This window comes from Lissotriton vulgaris, chromosome 5, assembly GCF_964263255.1.
Source record: "Lissotriton vulgaris chromosome 5, aLisVul1.2, whole genome shotgun sequence".
Classification (NCBI taxonomy): Eukaryota; Metazoa; Chordata; class Amphibia; order Caudata; family Salamandridae; genus Lissotriton; species Lissotriton vulgaris.
In genome coordinates this window covers 1,737,819,259-1,737,844,436 of record NC_141693.1, presented here as the reverse complement: position 1 = coordinate 1,737,844,436, position 25,178 = coordinate 1,737,819,259, and the positions used below count along the sequence as shown (strand labels likewise).

The 25,178-nt window shown below is 49.7% G+C and overlaps 1 protein-coding gene across 9 annotated transcripts in view; it reads left to right on the top strand.

Moving 5' to 3' along the window:
* Positions 1–25,178, top strand: part of KAT7 (lysine acetyltransferase 7) — a 707,790-nt gene that overhangs the window by 335,174 nt on the left and 347,438 nt on the right. For all 9 annotated transcript variants that reach the window (XM_086923976.1, XM_086923975.1, XM_086923978.1 and 6 more), the window contains one exon: positions 6,460–6,651. In XM_086923976.1, coding sequence (XP_086780102.1) covers positions 6,460–6,651 — 192 coding nt within the window. The remainder of the gene's footprint in view (positions 1–6,459; positions 6,652–25,178) is intronic.

Below are 25,178 nucleotides of genomic sequence, written 5' to 3'. Positions count from 1 at the left end.
GCTTTTCTATTTCAGTATATAAATATTTGAGGATCACAGAATTTATTTAAAAAAAACTCCAGCTTGAGTTCTCAATCTTATATATACTATTTAAATATATACATACAATTAAGCCTTTCCCCCCGGAAGAGCTATTGGGGTTTATTGTCCAATCTGGCTTCTGTTACGTAAAACTAGCTGCCTGTGTATCTGAAAGAGACACGTTAGTGATAGATTCCTTACCTTAGAATATCCCCAGGCGTCAGACTGGATCCGGAAATTTTTGCGTAGCAATACCCCTGCGCGCTGGTAGGCGTCGTCTGCGGCTCCGCGTCCGTCGTCGGCGTCGTGAGCGCCGGGATGACGTCGTCGGAGTATATAGACGGCGCCCATGCGCGCTGACGTCAGTTCTTCTTTTTTCCGCGCCAGCTAGCGCAGATCCGGAAGAAGCTCTACCCCCAGTCACTTTTTGACTGAAAACTTTTTTGATCTTTTTGATCCTCTATTTAGTCGATTCTCGACTATCGGTGCCAGGGATGCCCGGGTTCAAGCCTTGCTCGAAGTGCGGCCGACTCATGTCGGTCACGGACCCCCATCGCCGGTGCCTGAAGTGCTTAGGCCTCGACCACGACGATCGAACCTGCTCCGACTGCCGGGCCCTGACGTCGAAGGCTAGGCGGGAGCGGTCCCGCAAGCGTCTCGAGCTGAGGCAGTCGGCCCCGCGCCGCTCCAGGTCCCGGTCCCGGTCCCACGGGAGGTCGAGGGACAGGTCGCGAGGTCGGAGTCATCGACGTTCCGGGAGTGGACACCGATCGTCTGGTTCCAAGTCCTCAGGTAAGAGGCATGAGAGGTCGGAGCGACACCATCGATCCTCCGACCCGCCCCGTCGCTCGCACGATGCGACCGGGGACTCGGGCGACACCGCCCACGCGGCTCCGCGGGAGTCGCAAGCGTCGCCGCCTGCCCCACACCTTCGGGTCCCTGGGCACGGCGCGTCGCAGGAGGAGGTCGAGAGGTACCTCATGGCCATGAGGGCCCTCCCTCCTCAGTCGGTTCCCGTGGCGCCTTCGGGCCGATCGGCTCCGTCTGGAGGTCCTTCCGGGTCGGGCGCTTCGGCCCCGACGACGTCGGGTGCTTCGGCCCCGGCGCCGCTGGCGACTTCGGTCCCGGCGCCGCGCGACCTCGCTGGATCCGGCTCCGGATCCGGGACCTCGCCGGTCGACCTTACGACCTCGCCGGCGCCGTCCCTTCAGGTGTCGTCCCCGGCAGCCGATGTGGTTGCCGACCCCAATGCTTCCTACGGTCCTACTCAGGAGTCGGAGGGGCGCCGCTGGGCGCCGATTCCGTCGGCCTTCGGAGAGTTCTATCTCCACGAGGAGGCCCTGGCTGTTAATCCTGGTCTCCAGGAGCCAGGTGACGAGGAGCAATGGGAGGGGTCCGAGGACCCTCTGGCACGTGATTGCCAGTCGAATCAGGACTGGACATATGAGCTTGGGGAGGCCAGTGGTATTGACACCTCGCCAGACACTGGATTTACGTCGCCCCCGACTGTGGCTTCGGAGGCGGGTTCTGCTTACAGTGTAGTGTTGACGAAGGCAGCTAAGGCCTTAAACCTTCAGCTCCCCGTCGCGGCCGTGAGGACTAATCTCCTCACTGAGGTCCTCAAACAGCAGTCCGGCTCCGCGGAGCCCCTCCTGCCGTTCAACGAGGCCTTGTGTGACGTTCTTCTGGGCACTTGGTCCAAGCCCGCCACAGGCCCCCCTGTGGACAGGAACGTGGCCAGACGCTACCGCCCGGCACCGGGCGACCCTTGCTTTTTGTCCACCCACCCCACCCCCGAGAGTCTGGTCATCCAGGCCTCCAACTCCCAGACCGCATTCCCGTCGGCCCCGCCCGACAGGGAATCCAAGAGATATGAGCAGTTCGGGAAGAAGGTCTTCTCGTCTGTGAGCCTAGGGCTACGGTCAGTGAACACCAACTGTCTCTTGGGCCGCTACACCCACACTCTGTGGGACACGGTTGCGGAGGTGCTGCCACAATGCCCTGAGGAGGTCAGGGCTAAACTCAGCCAAACCCTTGCGGACGGCCGAGATGCGGCACGTTTTTCTATCCGGTGTGGGCTGGATACCACGGACTCACTGGGCAGGGCGATGGCAACGACGGTGGCGGTTCGACGCCACGCCTGGTTGAGGTCCGCCAACTTCTCGGCCGATGTCCAGGCCACCCTCCTGGACATGCCGTTTGATGGCCGTCGCCTCTTCGGCGACAAGGCAGACCATGCGCTGGAACGTTTCAAGGACTCCAGGGCCACGGCCAAGTCCTTGGGCCTTACGGCCCCACGCCAGCAATCGGGTGCCTTTCGCTCCTTTCGTGGCCACGGAAGGGGCGCCCCACCACGGACCGCCAGCCACACGCTGCAAAATATCCAGCAGCGCGGTGGCGGACGTGGGAACCGCCGCGGCGGTGGTCGGGGTCAGCGGCGAGGCCAGTCCACACCTCCCTCAGCAGCCCCTGCCTCAAAACCTTCCTAGTCCGAGTTTTCAGGCCCATGTGACGCCTGTGGGAGGCAGGGTTCGCCATCACCTCTCCCACTGGCATACAGTCACTTCGGACAGGTGGGTGCTGCAAATTGTCCGAAGGGGTTTCTCCCTCCCCTTCGAGTCTTCCCCTCCATCCATGCCACCTCAATACCACCGTGTGTCGGGGGATCACTTGCAACTTCTGCAAGAGGAAGTTTCGGCCCTCTTGGCCAAGAGGGCCATCGAGCGCGTTCCTGGGCCAGAAGTAGGACGTGGCTGTTACTCCCACTACTTTCTGGTACCCAAGAAGGGCAAAGGGGGCCTACGCCCTATCTTGGATCTGCGGAACGTCAACGGCTCCCTCCGGACGGAGAAGTTCAAGATGCTCACTTTGGCTCAGGTCCTGGCTGCCCTGGACCCAGGAGACTGGATGGTAGCGTTGGACTTGCAGGACGCCTATTTCCACATCCCCGTCCTGCCGGCCCACCGACGTTACCTGCGGTTCACGGTAGGCCTAGAGCACTTTCAGTTTACCGTGCTCCCCTTCGGCCTTACCAGCGCCCCACGGGTGTTCACGAAGGTGATGGCGGTGGTCGCAGCCCATCTGCGCAGGCAAGGGGTGTCAGTCTTCCCCTACCTCGACGACTGGTTGTTGAAGGCGGGCTCGCCCCAGACAGTCGTCACCCACCTCCAGACTACGGCCGACCTCCTGCACTTGCTGGGGTTCTCCATCAATGTGCCGAAGTCACACCTGTGTCCCTCTCAGAAGCTCCTTTTCATCGGAGCGGTTCTCGACTCGGCGCAGTTTCGGGTTTACCCACCCGAGCAGCGGGTTCGGGATATTCAGGCTCTGATTCCTGTCTTCAGACCGTTATCCCGGGTCTCGGTCATGTTGACGCTGCGGCTTCTGGGACTGATGGCCTCCTGCATCCTTCTGGTGCGTCACGCCAGGTGGCGGATGCGGGCTCTGCAGTGGGACCTGAAGTTTCAGTGGGCCCAGCATCAGGGCAACCTGTCCGATCATGTCCTGATCTCGGAGGGCACTGCGAAGCAACTGCAGTGGTGGCTCACGGACCGCGACTGGGTCAGTGGCAGACCCCTCTCTCTACCCCAGCCGGAGCACGTAGTTGTGACGGACGCGTCCCTCCAGGGCTGGGGAGGCCACATGGGAGAGGCGGAGGTCAGAGGCCTCTGGTCTCCGGCGGAGTCCCGGCTCCACATCAACCTTCTGGAGCTGCGGGCGATTCGTCTTGCACTGAAGGCATACCTCCCCTCTGTCAGGGGGAGCGTGGTGCAAGTGTTCACCGACAACACCACCGCCATGTGGTACTGCAACAAACAGGGCGGTGTGGGGTCGTGGACCCTTTGCCAGGAGGCTCTGCGCCTCTGGCAGTGGCTGGAACATCAGGGCGTGACCCTGGTGGTTCAACACCTGGCAGGCTCTCTGAATGCCAGGGCGGACGAACTCAGCCGCCGGTGCATGATGGATCACGAATGGCGTCTGAACTCGGACGTGGCGCAAGGTCTCTTTCGACAGTGGGGAGAGCCTTGGTTAGATCTATTCGCCACAGAAGAGAACGCGCAATGTCAGCAGTTCTGCGCGTTGGAGTTTCCAAGGCGGCACTCGCTCGGAGACGCTTTTCGTCGCGAGTGGAGCTGCGGTCTGTTGTACGCCTTTCCGCCTATACCACTTCTGCCCAGAGTGCTGAAGAAGATCAGGCGCGACCGGGCCCAGGTCGTCCTTGTGGCTCCGGACTGGGCACGAAGATACTGGTATCCCGAGCTACTCAGCATGTCAGTCGATCCCCCGATTCGTCTGCCTCTTCGGGAGGACCTTCTGTCGCAGCAGCAGGGGACGGTCCTGCACCCAAACCTGTCCAGTCTCCACCTACAAGCTTGGAGATTGAGCGGCGGCAGTTGAGGCCATTTGACTTGCCTCCCGAAGTCTGTGACATCATTCTGGCAGCCAGGCGTCCCTCCACGAAGTCGGTATACGCCTGCCGGTGGAATAGATTTGTGGCATGGTGCGCAGCAAAGGCTGTGGATCCCCTCTCTGCACCCCTTTCGGAAGTGCTGCTCTTTCTTCTTTCCCTTGCCCAGCAGGGCTCTGCTCTGGGCACTCTTAAAGGGTACCTTTCTGCTCTTTCAGCCTTCTTGAGGCTACCAGATCAGCCTTCTTTATTCAAGTCCCCTATTGTGAGTAGATTTCTGAAGGGCATCACGCACATGTTCCCTCCTGTTCCCTTCGTGATGCCCCAGTGGGACTTGAATCTTGTTCTCACCTATCTGATGTGTGCTCCCTTTGAGCCACTTCATAACTGCCCTCTTCGTCTCCTTACTCTAAAGACGGCCTTCCTGGTTGCCATCACCTCTGCCAGGAGGGTGAGTGAGCTCCAGGCTCTTTCTTCTTCTCCACCTTTCCTGTCTGTTCATCCTGATAAGGTGGTGTTGCGTACACGACCTTCCTTTCTGCCCAAGGTTGTCACGGCCTTCCACATCGGGCAGTCCATCACCTTGCCCACCTTCTTTCCGCCTCCGCATCCCTCGAAAGAGGAGGAGAGGCTCCACCGTCTGGATCCAAAACGTGCGCTCTCCTACTACCTAGACCGCACTCGCCAATTCCGGGTGGATGACCAACTCTTCGTTGGTTACGTGGGCGCGAAGAAGGGAAAGGCTGTACACAAGAGGACCATCTCCAGGTGGATCATCTTGTGCATCCAAGCATGCTACTCCATGGCGAGGAAGGAGCCCCCGGCTGGATTGCGGGCTCACTCCACACGGGCCACGGCAACGACAACTGCCCTGGGCCGCGGTGTCCCCCTGCAGGACATCTGTCAGGCAGCCACGTGGGCCTCGCTGCACACGTTCGCAAGACACTACTGCCTGGACAGTCAAGTCCGGAGGGATGGCTTCTTTGGCCGTTCCGTCCTCCAGGACTTTCTGGTGTGATATTGGTTCGCAGACCCACCACCGGGGTTGGTATTGCTGGGGTATCTATTCTAAGGTAAGGAATCTATCACTAACGTGTCTCTTTCAGATGCACAAGTTACTACTTGTGTAACGATATATCTGTAAGAGACATTAGTTAGTGATAGATTCCTTACCGCCCTCCCATCCTCCCCGTTCTGCGAACCGATATTTAGGGTTAAGGTCAACCCCTTTCAGGGCCCTAGTTTCATGGCACCAGTGTTAGTTCTATCATGGCTCTGCGTATCTGGCGCGGAAAAGCTGTGTTATCAGAACTGACGTCAGCGCGCATGGGCGCCGTCTATATACTCCGACGACGTCATCCCGGCGCTCACGACGCCGACGACGGACGCGGAGCCGCAGACGACGCCTACCAGCGCGCAGGGGTATTGCTACGCAAAAATTTCCGGATCCAGTCTGACGCCTGGGGATATTCTAAGGTAAGGAATCTATCACTAACTAATGTCTCTTACAGATATATCGTTACACAAGTAGTAACTTGTGCGCTAATGCTTGGCTGCTGCCTTGGTTAATATGTTCTTTGTTTGAGGCTGTATAGCTAGAGGAACAAGTTTATTTCTTTGAAAAAGAATATACTTTTGGCAGCGTTTTTGCTCCATGTTAGTTTTTAGATGTTTGTGATTTTCTAGATTATGCAAATGCATGCTTAATTTTGTTGAAAAGTAAACAGAAAATCCTGGTCACTTTTGTCTATTTTTAATTTTATATTTGGAGTGATTTATTTGTGTTCTCACTCTTCTGGAATCCCACACATCAAAAGATATTCTAAAGTTGGACAATGCTGTTGAATTGAGAGCTTGCATTGCAGGTAAGTAACTTTTTCCTCTGTAAATCTGGATCATGGCATGGTAGGGTTTTATTTTTTTGGTGTTTCATTTTTGTCTAAGTTTTTCTATCGTAAGTGTTGTGATAGGCTTCAGGCCTTTGTTGGGGTGCACTAAAGAATCTTGCTGTTTACTTTTCTCACACCTAGGAGAAGTTGCGACTCCAAGGCCAGATAACGGAGGGCAGTAACATGATTAAGACAATTGTGTTTGGAAGATACGAGCTAGACACGTGGTACCATTCCCCCTACCCAGAGGAGTATGCTCGCCTCGGACGCCTCTACATGTGTGAGTTTTGTCTGAAGTACATGAAGAGTCAGACAATACTTCGAAGACATATGGTATGTGTTGATATATGCTGTTGAAATTATTAGGTAAATTGAAATGCAACATGCATACTGTGTATATAAAATCCGTCACTTCCCCAACATTTGACCTTTTCTTTCTGTTTAATTTGTATTGCCTCACAGTGCTTTCATACTGCCCTTTTTGCACAAACCTGTTTTTTTCTCAGTGACTGTAGCTATGGTAGTCAGGTGTCATTGTAAAAATGTTCAATGATCTGTTGAGCAGTGGTGTACTGCTTATCTGGTTGCAGGTTTCTTGGGACATTGCCTGGTTCGGACAAGACCTAGATGTTGCCTACTACTGAGCCTGAAGTGTTGGTGTTTGCTGTATCTTTAGTTACAAACGGGGGAGATATATATATCTCTGCTGCTGGTTCTGTGATATAATGATCTGTTAAGAGTAGCTTTTGTGGTGGCACTCTTAGCCAAACTATAAGGCTTTGGTGATCTGTGTGCATAAGGGTGTGATGTTTTGTGGTGAAGATGTTCTGTAGCCTCTGCCTGGGAGTAGATATTTAAATATGGAATGTGCTGTTGCCAAAGCATTTTGATTACTGTATGATTTTGTCTATTTGTGATATGTATGAAAAAGCTGTGAGGTAACAAAAAATATATGATTTGTAAAGTTAATGTGTTAAATAGTACGTTTATGTAGGAAAGTGCCTCTTTTTTGCATGATTACCCCCCCCCCCCCCACACACACACTTTTTGCCTGACATCTGATGCAACCTGACTTTATTTGCCCCGGGTCCCTGCCAAGCAAGTTCCCAGGGTCTGTGTTCTTTCACAAGACTGTACTTTTGTATCCACAATTGGCACATCCCTGGCCACAGGTAAGCTCCTTGTAAAAGGTACCATGGGTACTAATGGCACTATGACCAGGGAAGGCCTCTAAGTACTCCATCACCTATGGTGCCACCCTTAAAGACCCTGCACCTTAACACACACACACAATGCCACTGCAGGCTGCGTATTTTTGTGCATAGAAAAGTGAAGAGTCGACATTCACACAGCGTGTGTGCTATGTTTGTATTCTATTTCTTAAAGCCTAGGTAAGTCACCCCTCTAGCAGGGTACCCTGGCCCTAACGTGAGGGTACAGAGGCAAGAGCACTGTAACCCATTCTCAGACATTGTATGTGTACTAAACACTGGGAAGTTTGGTCGCAAACTTCTCAGCACATTAAACCCACACTGATGCCAGTGTGGGATTTAATGTAAGATGCACTCAGAGAGCATCTTAGAGCTGCCCACTGAAAATCGACCAGCCCTGGTGTGGTTCCTTAAAGGCTGCCTGCCATTTGCCAGCACGAGACATGTTTCTGTACCCTTGGGTAGAGAACCTCCGGTGTCTGGGTGCAGAAACATAGCCCATGCAGGGCAGAGATGTCATACCTCTTCCCCCAGGATGGGTTGGGGTTCACGAAAGGGCAACATTCAAAGCCCTGCCACCTTTGGACCAGGGAAGGCCTCAAATGACTGCAGCACCTGTTGTGCCACCCTTTGAGGTCCTGTACCTTAACATCCACACCCTGCCATTGCAGGCTGTGTGTTTTGGTGCAGAGAAAAGTGAAGAGTTGACATGGCACACATACCTCTGTGCCATGCCTGCAACCCACTGCTTGAGGCCTAGGTAAGTCAGCATCTATAGCAGGGTGCTCTAGCCCTAAGGTGAGGGTACAGAGGCATGAGCCCTCTGCCCCTACGGTGTCTTAAGTCCATTCCTAGACATTGTAAGTATAGTAAAGCCATAAAGTGTATATGATCTGGGAGTTGGTCATTACAAACGCCACAGCTCCATAATGACTTTACTAAAAACTGGGAAGATTGGTAACAAACTTCTCCGCACACTGAACCCACACTGATGCGAGTGTGGGATTTAATGTAACATGCACTTGAAGGGCATCTTGGAGATGCCCACTGAAAATCGACCAGGCCTGGTGTGCTTCCTGAAAAGGCTGTCCGCCACCATACAGGTTTCTAGACACCTGGGTAGAGAACCTCCGGTCCAGAGACAAAGCCCATACTGGACAGAGGTGTGATGCCTCCTCCACCAGGATGGGCTGAGTCCACGAAAGGGGAAGCTTCGAAGGCCTGCCACGTTTGGAAGTTGTCCTTGTCTTTATCTGCCCCTAGCAACTGGCTCCTAACGGTTCTAACCCCCACTTTGGGCAAGAGGATCTGCGCGAAATCCAAACTAGGAAGAGTAGTGTGCCACCTCTACCAAACCCACCCCTCATGTGGGGGAGGCGAGGTGAAGCACACATCTCAGCCCCTTCCTTGTTGAAGATGAGGGGACTCAGCCAACCTGGAAGAGTCTCATGCCTCTTCCCACTGGAGAGTGGCATAATAGTGGCTGTACCCACCCCAAAGGAAGGGGATCTATTGGTCACGACCTACACACCCCTTTAAAGCCCCTCGATTTAGTTTTTAAGGGTGACCATGAACCTTGCCTCCTGAGATTCGAGGAAGAAAGAAGGACCGAAGAGCCGTGCAGACCCAGGAAGAAGAGGACATCAACTGCTTTGTCACCAGCCATATCAGCCTGTCCCGACTCCGACCTGCCTACAGCGAAAAAAACAGTGTGTCCCGCAACCAGCAGCCCCCCCCAGAGCCCTCAGTACTTGCCTTGCACTCCCCTTACGAATCCTCTCTTCTGAGAGGACTGTATTTGCTCAAGTCAAAGACTCCATGACCAGAACCCGGACCTCAACTGTCCACTGGTCCAGCACCACTCTGCAACCGGTCGCTACAGCCCTAGCCAGAGTGGCCCAATATCCTAAAGAGGTCTCCCCAGCGATCTGGTGACCCCGGACCTCCCACAAGCTTCGGATCGATACCTCCAGCCCCAATCTGAAGGACCGCCCTGACCGAAGGCAGGAAGAAGACCCAAATGCGACCGAAGCTGTTTGAAGACTCAGACCTCAACCGTAGGCGGTCAGTAGACTCCATCGCCAAAAGACCTTCCCTGACCTTGAGTGACCCCACTGATGGTGTCAAACCATCCCTCAAGATTTAAGCTTACCTCTCGAGAAAGTGGTTGCCTTCATGACGTCTCCCTGCCCGAGCCTGCAGCCTCTTATTCAAACCACAGATCTTCATTGGGTCCCTGACATCGCCATGGCACTCTGCACCTGGCTGCCCCTGTGCCTCTGGTGGTGTAATTCCTGTGCTGATTATCAGCCCCTGTAGTGCTGATCTTAACCCCGGGAGCTGTACTCTAACACCAGAGTGGCCTGCTGGTCAGCAGTCCCTAAGCAAAGGCCCCTTTACCCCATTGGCTAACATAGGGCCACTGCATTCTGCCCCCAGCCACCCCACTGCCCCTGTTGGTACAACTTGAGTGCACTCCTAGACCTTGGGGCACTTTGGTCCTAACGCCCCCCCAAAACACACCTTTGTAAGTCGAGTACTTGCATTCAAACCGATAACCATTTTTTCCCATATGAATCCATGTAAAGATGACTAAATGTTAAACTGCATTGTATGATGAGAGAAGTAATTGTATTGCAAAGTATAAAAAGTCGTAATTACATTGGATTTACAGATCCTAAGGTGTGGTATCTAGGCATACCACCCCCAGTACATAAAGCAACCCAATAGCATTCCAAAATTAATTACTGTATAATTTAAACCGATTTCAAAGCATTTACCAACCTGTGACGAATGTAATTCTAAGTACAATGCCATTTCCTTATTCAGGCTTGCATTTGAAAGTATGTTTCACTTGTCTGTACCAAGTCTTGCTTGGTTCTAAAATAAACGAGCAGTATGCTTTTTTATGTCAAGCCTGTGGGCAGTGCATTCGCTATGTTATGTTATGTTATTTTTGATTTCTATAGCGCACGGCTACTCCATTGGAGTGTCCCGGCGCCTTTTATTGGCAGCTTGTAAGCATGAAGACATAACACAGTGGGATAAAAGAAAAACAACAAAGCAAAGGAGGGAGCATGCTAAGGGGCAAAGAGCCAAGTTTTAAGGCCCTTCCTAAAGGTCAGCAAATTAGAAGTGCTACGTAGAGCCAATGGCAAAGCATTCCAAAGCTGCGATGCCTTCAGCTTGAAGGAGCGACCCCCTACGCGGGCCCTCTTTACTCGAGGGACCACCGCAAGGAAGAGAGATTCGGATCGCAGAGATCGGGCCGGGCGATAAAAGGTAAACCTCCGTTGCAGATATTTCGCGCCCGAGGCATAAAGAGCCTTATGAGCCAGCGTCAACGCCTTGAAACCTATCCGCTTCCGGATAGGCAGCCAATGAAGCGACTGCAAAAAGCCGGACACTCTGGCTCGTTTGTGAAGGCCGAAGATGGCCCGAGCAGCCGAATTCTGCACCACCTGAAGGCGCTGTAGTAGATACTTCGGTAGGCCCAGATATAGGACGTTGGAATAGTCCAATCTGGAGCCAATTAAGGCCTGCACAGTGATCCTCCTGTGCTCTTCTGAAAGCAAAGGAAGAAACTTCCGGAGCATCTTCAGGAGGCCAAAACATGTTCCCGTAAGACCGAGGATCTGAGATCTCAACGTCAGACCATTGTCTATCTTAATTCCCAGATTTTTTGCCTGCTGGGAGGAATGTGCAGGAGGAAACATATTAATCGGCCACCATTCCTGCCAATCAGGATCAGAAGTACAACCGAAGAAGAGTACCTCAGACTTATCTGAGTTGCATTTGAGGCTGTTCAGCTGGAACCATTTGAAAACAGCCCCAAGGCACTCGCAAATACTCTCTCCGTCAAACTCCTCTCCTTTCCCACACGTAAAGAGGAGCTGGGTATCATCGGCATAGGATACGATCTGGGCCCCCAAGGACTCCGCCAGTGCCGCCAATGGAGTCATAAAGATGTTAAAAAGAGTCGGACTCAGCACAGAGCCCTGCGGGACTCCGACTCCCAAAGGCGGCATCACGGCAGAGCTTGAGGAGGCCCAGACCGTTTGTTGAGCCGAGACCGTTTGCTCTGCGAGGCATACTGTATTCGCGTATGTAGTTGAAGCCCTGCTCACACTCCGCCCATATTGGTCATTGGCTTGTGCCATTGCCCTTCGTAAATGCTAGCTTCTGATTCGTTAATAGGCTTGTTAGTCCCTGCTTAGTACCGCCTTGTTATAATTTATAACCTCCCGTGAGGGCTGGCCCTTTTACTTCTGTTACAATGTATGTCATATCTAGTCTGTAAGCACTATTTTCCATAATGAGTTTCTCCTACTGCAGGCACTACATGCTTTTCTGCAACATTCAGCCCGCCATGCTCACTTTCACTTTCAAAGTAGACCGGGACATTGGCGCCACTTCTTTGAAATGAAATGGGTCTCATATTTTCAAGAGTTTGAGCTATTGGCATTGTAAATTACAATGCCATTTATTTATGTGTTAATTATCAAAACAGATAAAGAAAAGGTATTGTCATTTACAATGCCAATAGCTTAAACTCTCGCAAATGAGAGACATGTTGCATTGCAAATGCTTGTTGAACTTACCTAATTTGTCTGGATTCTTGAGTGTGTGTATCAGTCCTTGATTGAGTGAATGCAATAAATGCTTAACAAACCCTCTGGATAAGCCTAACTGCTTGCCCACACTTCCACTAAGAATGGACTTTGACACTATAGGTGCATATTGCTAATGCAGCTATTCCCTGCCCTGTGATGTAGTGCACCCTATCTTCGGGCTGTGAGGCCTGCTAGAGGGGTGGCATGCCTATGGCACAAGCATTGTTCTGTGGGCATGGGCCACATGGATTTGTTCCTTGCCAACTCTTTAATTTTGTCTGCACCAAAACACACAATCTGCAATGGCAGAGTATATGTTTGAGGTTAGGGATCTCTGAGGGTGGCACAAAACATGCTGCAGCCTTCAGAGACCCTCTCTGGTCACAAGGGACTTGGTACCAGGGACGTACATGTGAGCCAGAAGTTTGCCAATTGTGGAAAAATAGGTACAGTTTTGGAAAAGAACACAGGCACTGGGAACCTGATTGACAGGACCCCAGTGCACATTCAGTCAAAGTGCAGCAGATATTAGGCAAACAGTAGGTGGTAAACATGCAAAACTAGGCACTCTCAAACCTTAAAAGTGAGAGCTGCAGCTTTTCATGATCTGCCTTTACATAAAGACCCAATTGAAGATGACTTCCATTTCGACACACTATCCACTGCTCAAAGAAATAATAGGTCATGTTGAAAACATTTTTAAGGACCCTGTAAAGTAACAACATACTCCGTAGTAGTGGCTTATGCACAGAAAAAAGCGAACTTCCAAAACGAATTGACTCGTCAGGTAAAAGGATAGCCGCACAATCTGCTACTCAATGGCGTATTGCCAACAGTCAAGCTCTTAACTCACGACAGGGCTCATTGAGATTAAATGGAGGGGCTCCTCCAACATCTCCAAGAAGAATACAAGAAAAGAGGTTTGTTCTGAAATTGTTAATGAGGGGAAGCTAATCACCAGTTACTCTAGAAAATGTGCATCCATACTCTGCAGGCTTCAGCTTGAGTTAAAAACACCAGTTTTCTTTTGCATAGACATGCTACGCTACGCGTCTCCGGTCTTATACCTAAAATGCAACAGACAATTCTTAATCTCCCCTTTGACAAAGAGCACCTCTTTGGACCTCAGGTAAACACAGCCCTTGGAAAAAATGAAAAAAGACACTGTTGTTGCTAAATTAATGGGGGCCTTACAAACTCTCACAATTGGGCCTTTCCTAGGCCCAATTTCAAACATGTTATGTCTGCCTCCACTGACAGCACATGGTCTTCCTATAAAAAACCCGGGACAATCCTCCATTGGTAAAACCTTTTAACAGAAGAAATAATTTCAAGGGCCGCGGTCATGGAATTGATTTCTGGACCTCATATACAAATATCAAGCAATTACTTTGTTACATTTACCCCTGACTACTTGACACCTATCAGGGAATGTTTCCAGATTTTTTAACCGGCATGGAAAAACATTACAACATATCAGTGGGTGTTGGACATCATCAAACTTGGTTATTGTCTGGAGCTCATCACAACTCCTCCAAATATTCCACCTTGCAAACTCAAAATTTCCATAAAACACTGGTGTCTTCTACAAGAGGAGATATAAGCTCTATTACTCAAAGGGGCTATAGAACCAGTCCAAAATCAATATAGCAGAACAGGGGTATATCAATTATACTTCCTATATCCCAAAAAAGACGGCTAACTTCAACCCATTCTCGACTAAGAAAACTCAATCATTATATATCAGTTCACTTCCACGTGATCATTCTCCACGAAGTGATTCCGCCATTGCAAAAAGGTGACTTCATGGCCGCTTTAGAACTAAAGGATGCCTATTTCCATATACCCATACATCCCTCACACCGGAAATATCTGCGGTTTATTTTCCAAGGAAAACCTCAAGTTCGAGGCATGTGGGCTGCTGAATTCATATCTGTGCATAGATCGCCGCCTAGTGTTGGGTCCGGATGATTGCACATTGTTGTCCTGGAAGAGTCTTCGAAGTATCACGAGATAGATGGCTCCTCCCCTGGACTACACTGCGCATCACGGTTCTTCCGTTTGGAGTCACCACTGCACTGCATGTATTCACAAAATGCCAGCAAGTAGTGGCAGCACATCTGCGCGGGCAAAACGTACATGTTTCCTTATTCGAATGATTGGCTCATAAAAACAAACTGCTCGCAACTTTGCAAACTGCATACACAACAAATCTTCACCTAGGGTTTACCATCAGTCTGCAAAAGTCGCACCTTCGACCAGCTCCAATACAGCTGTATTTAGGAACTATACTCTGTGCTCACTTGGGACTAACATACCCAAATGCAGACAGGATACAAAATCTTTTGTCACTCATCCAACACCTTCAACCTGGGAGCCAAGTCAGTCAAAATACTCCTGCAGCTTTTAGACATGATGGCCTCAATAGTTCCACATGCCCGGTTACATATGAGACCGCTGCAAGAATGTTTTCACGTCAGTGGACACAGTCACAGGGTCAATTACACAATCTATTGTTGGTTGACAACCGCACACATCGCTCTGCAGTGGTGGAAACCACAACATCTATCCAAGGGCCGGCCATTTCTAAACCTAGATCCCCAAGCCATTCTCCCAGCAGATGCTTCCCTGACGGTTTGGGGAGCTCATCTGCAGAATCTTATCATTCGCGGTGTGTGGGACTCTAAACACTGGATTCTCTATTACAATTAGCTTGAGCTTCAAGCTGTTCACATAGCATTGAAAGCATTCCTAACTCACCCACTGCACAAAGTTGCCCTAATCCAAACAGACAATATTATACTATCTACAAAGACGGAGGGACGCATTCTTTGCAATTATCCCGGTAACCCCACATTTTTTGGCACTTAGCGATACATCACAACATTCATATTCTGGCAGAACATTGAACCAGGGGCAAGCAGTCAAGTTGCAGACCTGCTCAGCTGGACACAGCAACAATTCCACAAATGGGAACTTCACTCCAAAGTTCTCCTACCCTACTTTCGAAAATGGGGGTTTCCACAAATAGTTCTGTTTGCAACCCCACAGAATGCAAAAAAATACCCAAACTTCGCATACAGTATCCCACACCCCCTATTCAAGGACACTGTTCTATGGATGAAGTGGACCGGGATATTTGCCTACGCTTTTCCACCTCTCCTATTACTTCCAGTTGTGGTCCGAAAGCTCAGGCAGACGTCCCTCACCATAGTTCTCATATCTTCAACATGGGCTCGTCAACCATGATTTTCCATTCTACTGGAATTCTCCCTAGTTCCACACGAGAAGCTTCCCCTTAAGCCGGACCTTGTCACACAGAACCATGGCAGAAAAATACCTAATCCCAGGGAGATGAATCTTGAAATATGGCTCCTTCAGTCATAGAATTTGGGTACTTGAATTAATCTTAGCAATGTTTGGATATTCTTAAACAAGCTTGTGGGCAAAGGACTAGACAATGCTATACTGCCAAGTGAAAATGATTTGTTCTATAATGTCCTCATCAAATGGTTAACCCATTACATGCACAACTACAAGCAATTCAGAATACCTGTTAAGGAATTTATGGAAGGACTGATGTTTCTCCTTTAGCATACTCAACCAGTAAAAAAATGTCTTCTGTAGCATTTTTAGGCAATATTCCCTTTGCTGACATTTGCAACATGGTCCACACCACACTCCTTCACAAAACATTGTGTACAAGCCAATGTTGGCCAAGCAGTAATAAGGACTCTTTCAAACAATTGCAACCCCTACAGGCTACCCACCACTTCAGTAGAGAGCCTGCATTACAGTTGATGCATAGCATTTGAATCTACAGCACACATACCTCGAACCAATAAGATTTTGCAGCGTGAATCTTTTCTGGATTTTTTTTTTAACCTGGAGAGATTAAGTGATTTGCCCAGAATCACAGAATGTTCAGCATGATTGCCGAGACTCGAATCCACTTTCCCGGATTCGAGGTCGACCGCCCAAGCGGTTGGGCCAAATCCTCTCCCACATTCACATGCTGTGCATTATTCAGCATCAAGTGGTTTGGTCCGGAATTGTCTCAAAAGCTGTTTGTCCTACTCTTTTTGTTTGTTGTTGGTGGGCCTCAACGTACCTTGATTTGGTGCACCTTTAGACAGCCTGCTTCCTTCGGAAGCTCCCACCTTTGGTCACCATCTTCCGATTCTTTTTTTCCACCGTTGGGTCTGGATGTATGCATGAGGATTTCCAGCAACTTCAAGAAGAAAGTTATCGAAAATTCAGAGAAGAAGCATGGGAATTTACACCAGAGAGGTGGTGTCCTCAAAAGAGGTTTTGGGAGCAGAACAAAGTATTTCCATCAACGAATTGTGAAAATGTGCATGTAGGGGGCACCCTCTACTCAGAAATGGAGAAGACACCGTTCTAGTTTTGCAAAAACTTCCACCATAAATTTCCAAAGAAGGGCCAACACCCGGTGTGCAACTTCTGCATGCCGTGGATTATCTCAGCGAAGATCGTAACACCTGCGCAGTATTTGGCCCAAAGACTCTGAGGGTAAGACAGCAGCAGAGAATAGCCACCAGACCATTCTTGGCCAACATACAACACTATCCCTTTGAGACTTGGGTCTGTCTAGTGACAAAGAGGAGAGCGTCGCTGAAAGTCCAAAAGGGAATGCAGAGGTCTAGATCGTAGACGCCGACAAATGAACCAAAAAGACTTCAAAAACGGAGATAAGAGACACAGGGTCCTTAAAGCCATTGGCCGAATACTGGAGCCTAAGACCTCAAAGAGTAGACTCCCTTGGATCCTTCGACCAGGACACCGCAGCGGTAGAGACCCTTGACAGACTAAAGATGCTCAATGATGGTTGAGGACCGTATGCTCAGATGCCGAAACAGGAGAGGTCTAAGTCAGAACATCAATGCTCAACAAGCTTGTTGTCGGTTCAGGAGTCTGTGAAAAAAACTCATGACTAGGTTGACAGCCAACACAAAGAGGTTGAGATTGAGAGGAAAAGGAGAAGACTCTAACCCGAAATGGCTAATATCCTTCAAAGGAAAATAGACTTTGAAGGAAGACTTTATAAGTTTCATATCCCAAGCAAGTCTTCAACGTCAAAAGAATAAAGGGACAACAACCTTGAGGAACTAGACTTCTCAAACCCATGAGCCTCAAGAAGAAGAGGAACTCTTCGAGGAGGTAGGAGAGGAACAAGTTCAACAGTACTCGAGACTTCAGAGTACCAGGAATTTTAATGTCAAGACCTAGAAATGGACTCACCGGAGAAAGGGGTGGATCCATACCCTTCAAGACTATCAATACCAAATGACATTGGCATCTATAACCAAGTTCAAAAGAAGGCAGCTGATAAATATGGAGTCAAACTGGAAGAAGCAAATCCACAATCATGTTTTCTACTGGAAACTCTTCTGCCAACCCAATCAAGGAGTCCATTCTTACCAATGATCCCAAGCGTTTTAGACCATGGGAAAGCGGTCTTCAGCGAATCAGCTACATGTTAAGCCGTGGCACCCAGGGCTCAGAAGAAATACAAACATTCTTCCAAAGAACCTAATCTCATAAAAGGATCAATCCTGGCAGACTCCATAATATCCTCTGTGGCAAGGAAAAGAGCCAATGTCCCAAGCACCTCAGGACCTCCTCCAGATGAGGAGAGCAAAAGAATGGACTTCATGGAACTTAAAGTGGAAAGGAGCGCAGCAATCCAATGGCGGATAGCTAACTTCGGCGCACTGCTAAATCGCCATACCTACCAACACTGGGAGGAGATGGGCAAGCTAATGAAACACCTGTATCAAATGAGGGCATCTTGGTGGACAATGGTAAAAATATCACCTATACCTGTCTAGAAACTGAATTGGAAGCCACTGAGACATAAGGAAGACAAATGATTGGGATCACAGAGAGGTGCAACCCATGGCTAAGAATCTGAGGGTTCAAACTAGAGGTACAAGCCAATATACTGAATGCACCTTTCAATGGAGAACAGCTATATGGGAGTGCAGAGGATGACACTCTGAATCAATTGAAAAAAGATAATGAGACGGCAAAATCGATGGGAACTCTGCAGTTTAGAGGCAACGTGCTCAGAGGACCAATTCCATGAAAACCAATGGGAAGAGGATCCTTCCAGTTAGCAACATCCCCAGCAAACATACCAGCAGTTATTTACGGGAGATAACCTGGCAGTTCAGCAGCAGCAAACCCACAGCTGGCAGTACCAACAGCGCAAGCATTCATTTCGCCGATGTCCACACTGAAAAGGACAACCAAAAGTGGGGTGGGTGGCAGCTAACAAGTGACTTTACCCAATTATCAAAAAGCACCTGGAAAACCACCAAAAGGATAGTAACAAGGGTGCTAACGGAACAACATCTACACTCAACACCAGTAGGAGGCAGATTACAAAACATTCTCAAAGAATGGAAGAAAATCACCACAAACAAGTGGGTGTTAAAGCTAATACAGTTTGGATATTGCATCTCATTAATGAAGGTACCTCCAAGCAAGGCCCTAAGGAAAAAAATACATCCAAAACAGGAGAAAACCCTCCTACTCAAGGACGCAGAGGACTTGAAGACCAAAGGGGGCTATAGAGTTAATGCCAAAACTGGAAATAAACAAAGGAAACTAATCAACATACTTCTTTTTTTTTTTTTTTAAATTTTTGAAAACCTTTATTTGTGCATTCAGAGAAGTACAAATAGTGGCCCACAACCTTCAGGCCGGCCACAAATACTGTTGAGCACACATACATACAAGACGGTGAAACGACAGTATCACAACATAATCAGGAAGCAGTAGGCAGGTACATTGGAAAGACCTTACTGTCGCGTCTCAGGAGTTGTGAAGGTTAATTTTAAGTTTTCATTGCAAGCAATAGTGTCCAACTTTTCCATGTTCATAAAAGATGGGGAACTTAAACAAAAAGAAAGAGCAGGGTCTATGAAGACGTGAAGTAGTGATATCAACAAAGGCATGTACAGCCCAGCAGCTCAGGAGATACATCCCACTAGGCAGAATGGCGGTCAGGATATACATTACCAGGATATTAGCCCCAAGGCCCTAACAGCAGTCGCCGCCACCTACCCAACAGTAACGTCTGCATGGCCCCAAGAAAGAAGAAAGAAAAATAAATCGGAAGGTAAAAACAAGGCACCATAGGAACAGAAAGAACCAAAATACCCATCCCTCAACCCCCACCCTACACGCATGCGAAGGCTACGGCCTACCCCCCCCAGCAGCGCGTCTGTCGCCCCATAAACCCGAAATATAGTAGAATAGTAAAAGAAAGAAAAGGAAAAAGATATAACTTCACCTTGAAATAGGGAGCCAGAGAAGAAATTCTAATCTAATCCTCCCAATAAACCTAACCCCGGGGGAGGGCCAGAGTCTCTTTCCAAAATCAGGTCTCCCGTTCTCACACAGCCATGTGCAACACCCACACCGTGCATCAATAGGGTCAAAAGGATCAGCGCCAAGAAAGGGTCAAATCAGCCGTATCTAAAGGCACAGGTCAGAACATAATACGCAACCCCACGATAAAAACAGAGAACAATACCAGAAAGTATGAATTAAAGTGGGGGAAAAGGAGCACGTTCAATACAGACAGCATATCAAAATGCAGTTCAGTCCGGGTCTCCACCGTCCATCTGAGCGAAACCAACGAGGGAACATCTTCAGCCCTGTCCTGAACGGCAAAGCCCCGTCAGGGCTGGCCATCGCTCCGGGCACTCCCCGGATAGAACAATAGGGCAAAATGGCCGCTCCAGATCAGAAGAAAACAAAGGAGACGGATAAGGGCGTCCCCGGTCACCATCAGGTCCAGCAGCAAGTCTGTTGAGCACCCTCGCCAGTCCCCGACAGCACACACTCCACCACCGCAGAAAAACGGCACCGAAGGCAAGTAACTCAGGGGAGGGCAGGGACTGGAAGATCGATGTACAGAGCCCTTGTGGGGACAGAGTCGCTGTTCTCAAAGTGGGGGGCAACACTGTATCAGGATCCACACCGAGGAGAAAACCAACAACAATGTTGCCAGGGACACTGCGCACCTCAGTCCTCTCATGCTGCAACTGTGTAACCCTGCCAGGATACGTTGGGGGCAGCAGGGGGCCGGCCGGCCCCGGTCGCGTTGCACCAGAGGACGCTCCCTCGATCTTCTCCAGTAGTTCTTGAGCGTTCCGTCGCCATATTGTCCCCATGTCCACAAGGGCGTTAAGGATATCCCCATATGTCGGAGTGTTCCGAGATAGCAGCAGATCCGCTGCATGCGGCGCTGCCCTGGGGTCCGCCTCCAGTCCGGACGCAGGCAGGGCAGCGTGCGACAGGAGTGGTGGAGCAGCCTTCTCTTCGTCCCTAGGGACGAGCGCCATTGTTGCCCCTTAGGAAGTCTGTAATAAGGAAAGGGGGGCCATCTCGCTATAGAAAGAGCAAGCGGTTAGAGCTCCAGTGAAATGCAGCTCACAGCAAGGGGTTCGCCCAGATCAAGAATCGCCTCACCGCCTTCCTCAATGCGGGCGTGAAGCAGTCGGGAATCGCCCCAAGATGGCGATTGTCCAGGCGGTGGGTAGCGGAGCGGGGGGAAGCGCTGCGTGGAGGGCTATAACTACACACAGACACGCACCTCAGCAAAGGGGAGTCACTCTGCACCGGGAGAGATATGCGCTGGTCATTTCAGAGGTCGCCATGCTCCCGTAGTCAACTGCACCTCCCCCTCTCCTCTGCCGGCCATGTCCTGCGTTGTCCTGCGGTGGCGATCGGCACAGCTACCCGGGCAGCTCCGGAGGTCGGCGAACTCAGCAAGTTCCGCTCCAAATTAGACGGCGGAGGTCGCAAAAGAAAGCAGTCCGCTTCTGGGCATTCTTTCCCTCAATTCAAACACGGTGTGAGATCGGATGAAGGACAGGATAGTGCTACAAGGCAGACGGCTTGCGGAGCCGGGAGCTCACACGCCCGTCCCGTCCGCCATCTTGGCTCCTCCTCAATCAACATACTTCTTAATTCCAAAGGTAGATGGGTTGCTCAGACCAATCCTAAACCTCCGATTTCTAAACAAATTCATATAAAACCTCAAAAGTTCAAAATGACCACGCTGCAGGAGGTAATACCACAAATTCAAATAGGGGATTTTATGGCCACAGTAGATTTAAGAGATGCTTATCTACACTTACCCATGAATGCAAGCCACAAAATATTCCGCAGATTCATCGTGAACCAGGAACAGTTCAAGGTATTGGCCTTTTGGATAAAATAAGCACCAAGAATATTTACAAAGTGCCTAGCAATGGTAACAGAACACTTGGGAAGACAGGTAATACATGTGTTCGAAGCATATGAGCTGCTTTAGCATAGATCGCCATCTGGTGTTGGGTCTGGATGTTTGCACTTTGTTTTTGTTCAAAGAAGTCCTTGCAGTCACGAGGTAGGTGACTCCTCCTTTCGGTGATAGTGCGCATGAGCATCAGCTCCATCCTCAGATTGATCTTTTTCTGCCATGGGATCAGATGTGTATTTCTGCACTCGGTTCAGTATCATTTTCGAACCCCTTCAATGCGCAATCCTCTACCCTTGGACGGTATTGTCTTTCGATAGCGGTTTCCCATTCGACGCGTATCGTGTACACTGTAAAAACCTTAGATCGGGAACTTTGAGGCGGCCATCGGGCCTACCCGTGCTGACCGCGCCAACAGTCAATGGAACAGAATCCATTGAAGCTATGTCCTGGGTGTCGTGCTAAGTTTACACACACGGATATGCACTAGGTCTGTAACCTATGCTTATCCCCGGAACCCGAAGAAAAATCCTGCAAAGCGTGTTGATCATTCTGATCGAAGAAGACCATCCGTGATCGTTGGGCTCGACGCCATGAGATGCAACACAGCAGCGTCTCTGTACCGGACATTTTCGTCGAAGACCTAGATCACCACCGTACTGCCGCAGAAGCCAAAGAAGAAGAACTGGACTCCGTGTCCTAAGCCGACTCCGAATTGGAGTAAGGCCTGAACGTCACTCTGCGTCAATGTACTGTGAGTACAGATCCCCCTGTGCCCACTCAAACAAAAGATAAGGCTCCGGTATCACCCTTGCCTTCGGGCTCCGGACGAAACTCAGAAAAAGTTTCAGATGTCCTGCCTTCCAGCCCGGCTATGAAACATAAACACAAGCATTCCGGCTCAAGCCGGCTCCATTCTGGTGCCGAACCAACACCTTCGGCACCGAAACATGAGGAGAAACATGTACCACTTCCCATGCCGTTGACACCAAAGACACATTCGACACCGAAAACCTCGGAGCTGAAACCCTCCAAAATAAAAAACTCTGAACCAAAATTGTTCAAACCTAAAGCCTCTGAGCCGAAACGCTCCACACCTAAAAGATCGGAGCCAACACCCTCCGCGCCAAAACGTTCATAGCCGAAACATGCCACTCCGAAGACTTTACAGCCTAAACCGGCTAAAACGAAGCATTCGGATTCCAAACACTCAGCACCCAAAGACACTGAGCCCAAATCTTTGATACTGAAATCCACTCCTAGAGGGAAAGATACTCCTTCCAAGGAACTTCCATCCGAAGACGCACCTCTGGATCCTAAACAAAAAAGACTTAGTATTGATCCGGAAACTGGACACCTTCTGCCTTCTCTTCCTAAAAATACAGAAGTTAGACCTCTCAGGAAATGCCCCTATACCTCTGAAGGAAAAAAGAGACATGGGTACTAAACCTTCTCCCCCTTACATACCTTCTTCCCTCTCCTCCTCCTTTACCCAATTTACACATTACACCATCATATTCTCCACCTCTAATGTCACCTGACTCACAGGATGACGATTTTGGGGATGGGGATGACGATCATCATACCCCACAAGATCCGGACATACCACATGACATTGATCCCTGGAATGATTATAATAAGGATCCAGATCAACCAAATGACCCTGACCTGTACCCCTCCAGACCTGCCCCACCTGATGACAACATTGTTGTTGCACAACTTATCTACAGGGCTGCCCAATATCATAAAAGTGGAGATACATTGACCCTCTAGAAGAGGATTTCCTTGTAGAAACATTCACCCACTCACAAAGGTCTACTAACACTTTACTCATGTCAAAGGCCATGTTAAAACCTACTGACGAGGTATTCAAAGACCCAGTTAGTGCCTGCATACTGACATCTAGTGTGGATAAAAAAAACAAACCCGCTCCTACAGACTCTCTATACATTAAAGGTCAGTTACCTTTAGACTCTCTTGTTGTATCTAACGCCCACAAGAGAGCTAACTCTCAAACTACAGGCGACGCCAAGAGAGTAGCTTCGCAGGCTGCTTAATATTGGTGTATTGCCAATGGTCAGGCTCTGTTTGCACGCTACGACAGGGCCCACTATGATGAGTTGGAAAAACTCATGCAACATTTACCAGAGGACTATAGAACTAAAGCTAGCAACCTCATTTAGGAAGGGAAGCTCATCACCAACACTTCCTTAAAATGCGCCCTAGATGCAGCGGACACAGCTTCTCGTGCTACGAGGTCCGAGGGTGTTCCTCGACCTGCGGCCGAGGGTGTTCCTAGGTGCTGAGCGGGTGCCAGGCTTTGAGGGCGGTGTGCCATTGTTGCGTCCACCCCCCTCCCGAGACCTACGGGGCGTGGATCTTCTACGCAACAAACTATACAGGTTCCTCTCAAATTTGAGGTAAATCCCACAACTTGTTGGTTTGTTGTTTTTTGCACCTTTAATTTTTACACAATATTTTAACTTTCACGTCCTCTGGTGGGGTGGGCCTTAGCACGTCCATACCACCGAGGTACACTCCATATGGTCCTGAAGAAGCCCAGTAAATTACACATAAAGGGCAGAAACATGTCGACCCCACTTTAAGTGGAAATATCTAAACTATTATTTGGTAATTTCCCACACATACCTTTTAACCATGTCAAGCTGACCACTGAATAAAGTTTTTATGTGGTACACCACCTTGACATTTTTAACCTACACTTTTTTCACATCACTGTCACGAAAAAAACAGCTCAGCAGTATTCTGGCATTGTAGCACACCAGGGAGGTATTCGGCTTCTCCTGGTGGGCCCGATGATGAAGCATGTCACCACCCAGGGTGGTGAGTGAGGGCTTCCTTATAAACTCCAATGTGATTTATTAAGGTCTATTTTTTTCCTCTGCACTTGTGCTCACATACTCACTACATACGACACTCTTTTGTTGTTTGACTGAGATTGATCTGGGGGACTGAGAGTGTCCCGAATTTCTCCCTCTCTCTCCTATTGTTGGTACACACATCCCTGTGTGCCATGCCTTCAACCCACTGCCCTGGCATAGATCAGCCACCCCTATAGCTGGGTGCACTATACCAGTGGTGAGGGTACAGGTGCAGGAGCCCTGTACCCCTACAGTGTCTAAGCCAATTGTTAGACATTGTAAGTGCAGTAATGCCATAAGGAGAATATATTGTGCTAGGAGTTTGTCATTACAAACTCCACAGTACAATGTTGGCTTTACTGAAAACTGGGAAGTTTGGTATTAAACTTCTCAGCACATTAAACCCACGCTGATGCCAGTGTGGGATTTAATGAAAAATGCACACAGAGGGCATCTTAGAGATGCCCCCTGAATAATGACCTTACACTAGTGTCCAGACTGAGTGGCTGCTCACCAGCTGTTACCACCAGACCTGTTTATGGACCCCTGGGCCAAGATCCTGCTGCTCTCGGGTGTCTGAAACAATGCACATCCTGGGACGAGGTGGCAAACCTCCTCCCCCAGGAAGGGGCAGGGTCCACGAAGGGTAAGCTTTAAAGGCTTTCCGCCTTTGTGAGATTCCCTGGCTTTTTGCTGCTTTCCACAACTGGTCCCCACTGGTTCTGACCCCACTTTGGGTGGGAGAACCGGCGGGAAAAACCAAGTGAGGGTGGTGTGCCCACCTTTGTCAGTCCCACCTCTCAGGTGGGGGAGGCGAGGTGAAGCAGAAGGGGGACCAAGCCAACCAGAGTGAGGCATATGCCCCCCTTCACACTGG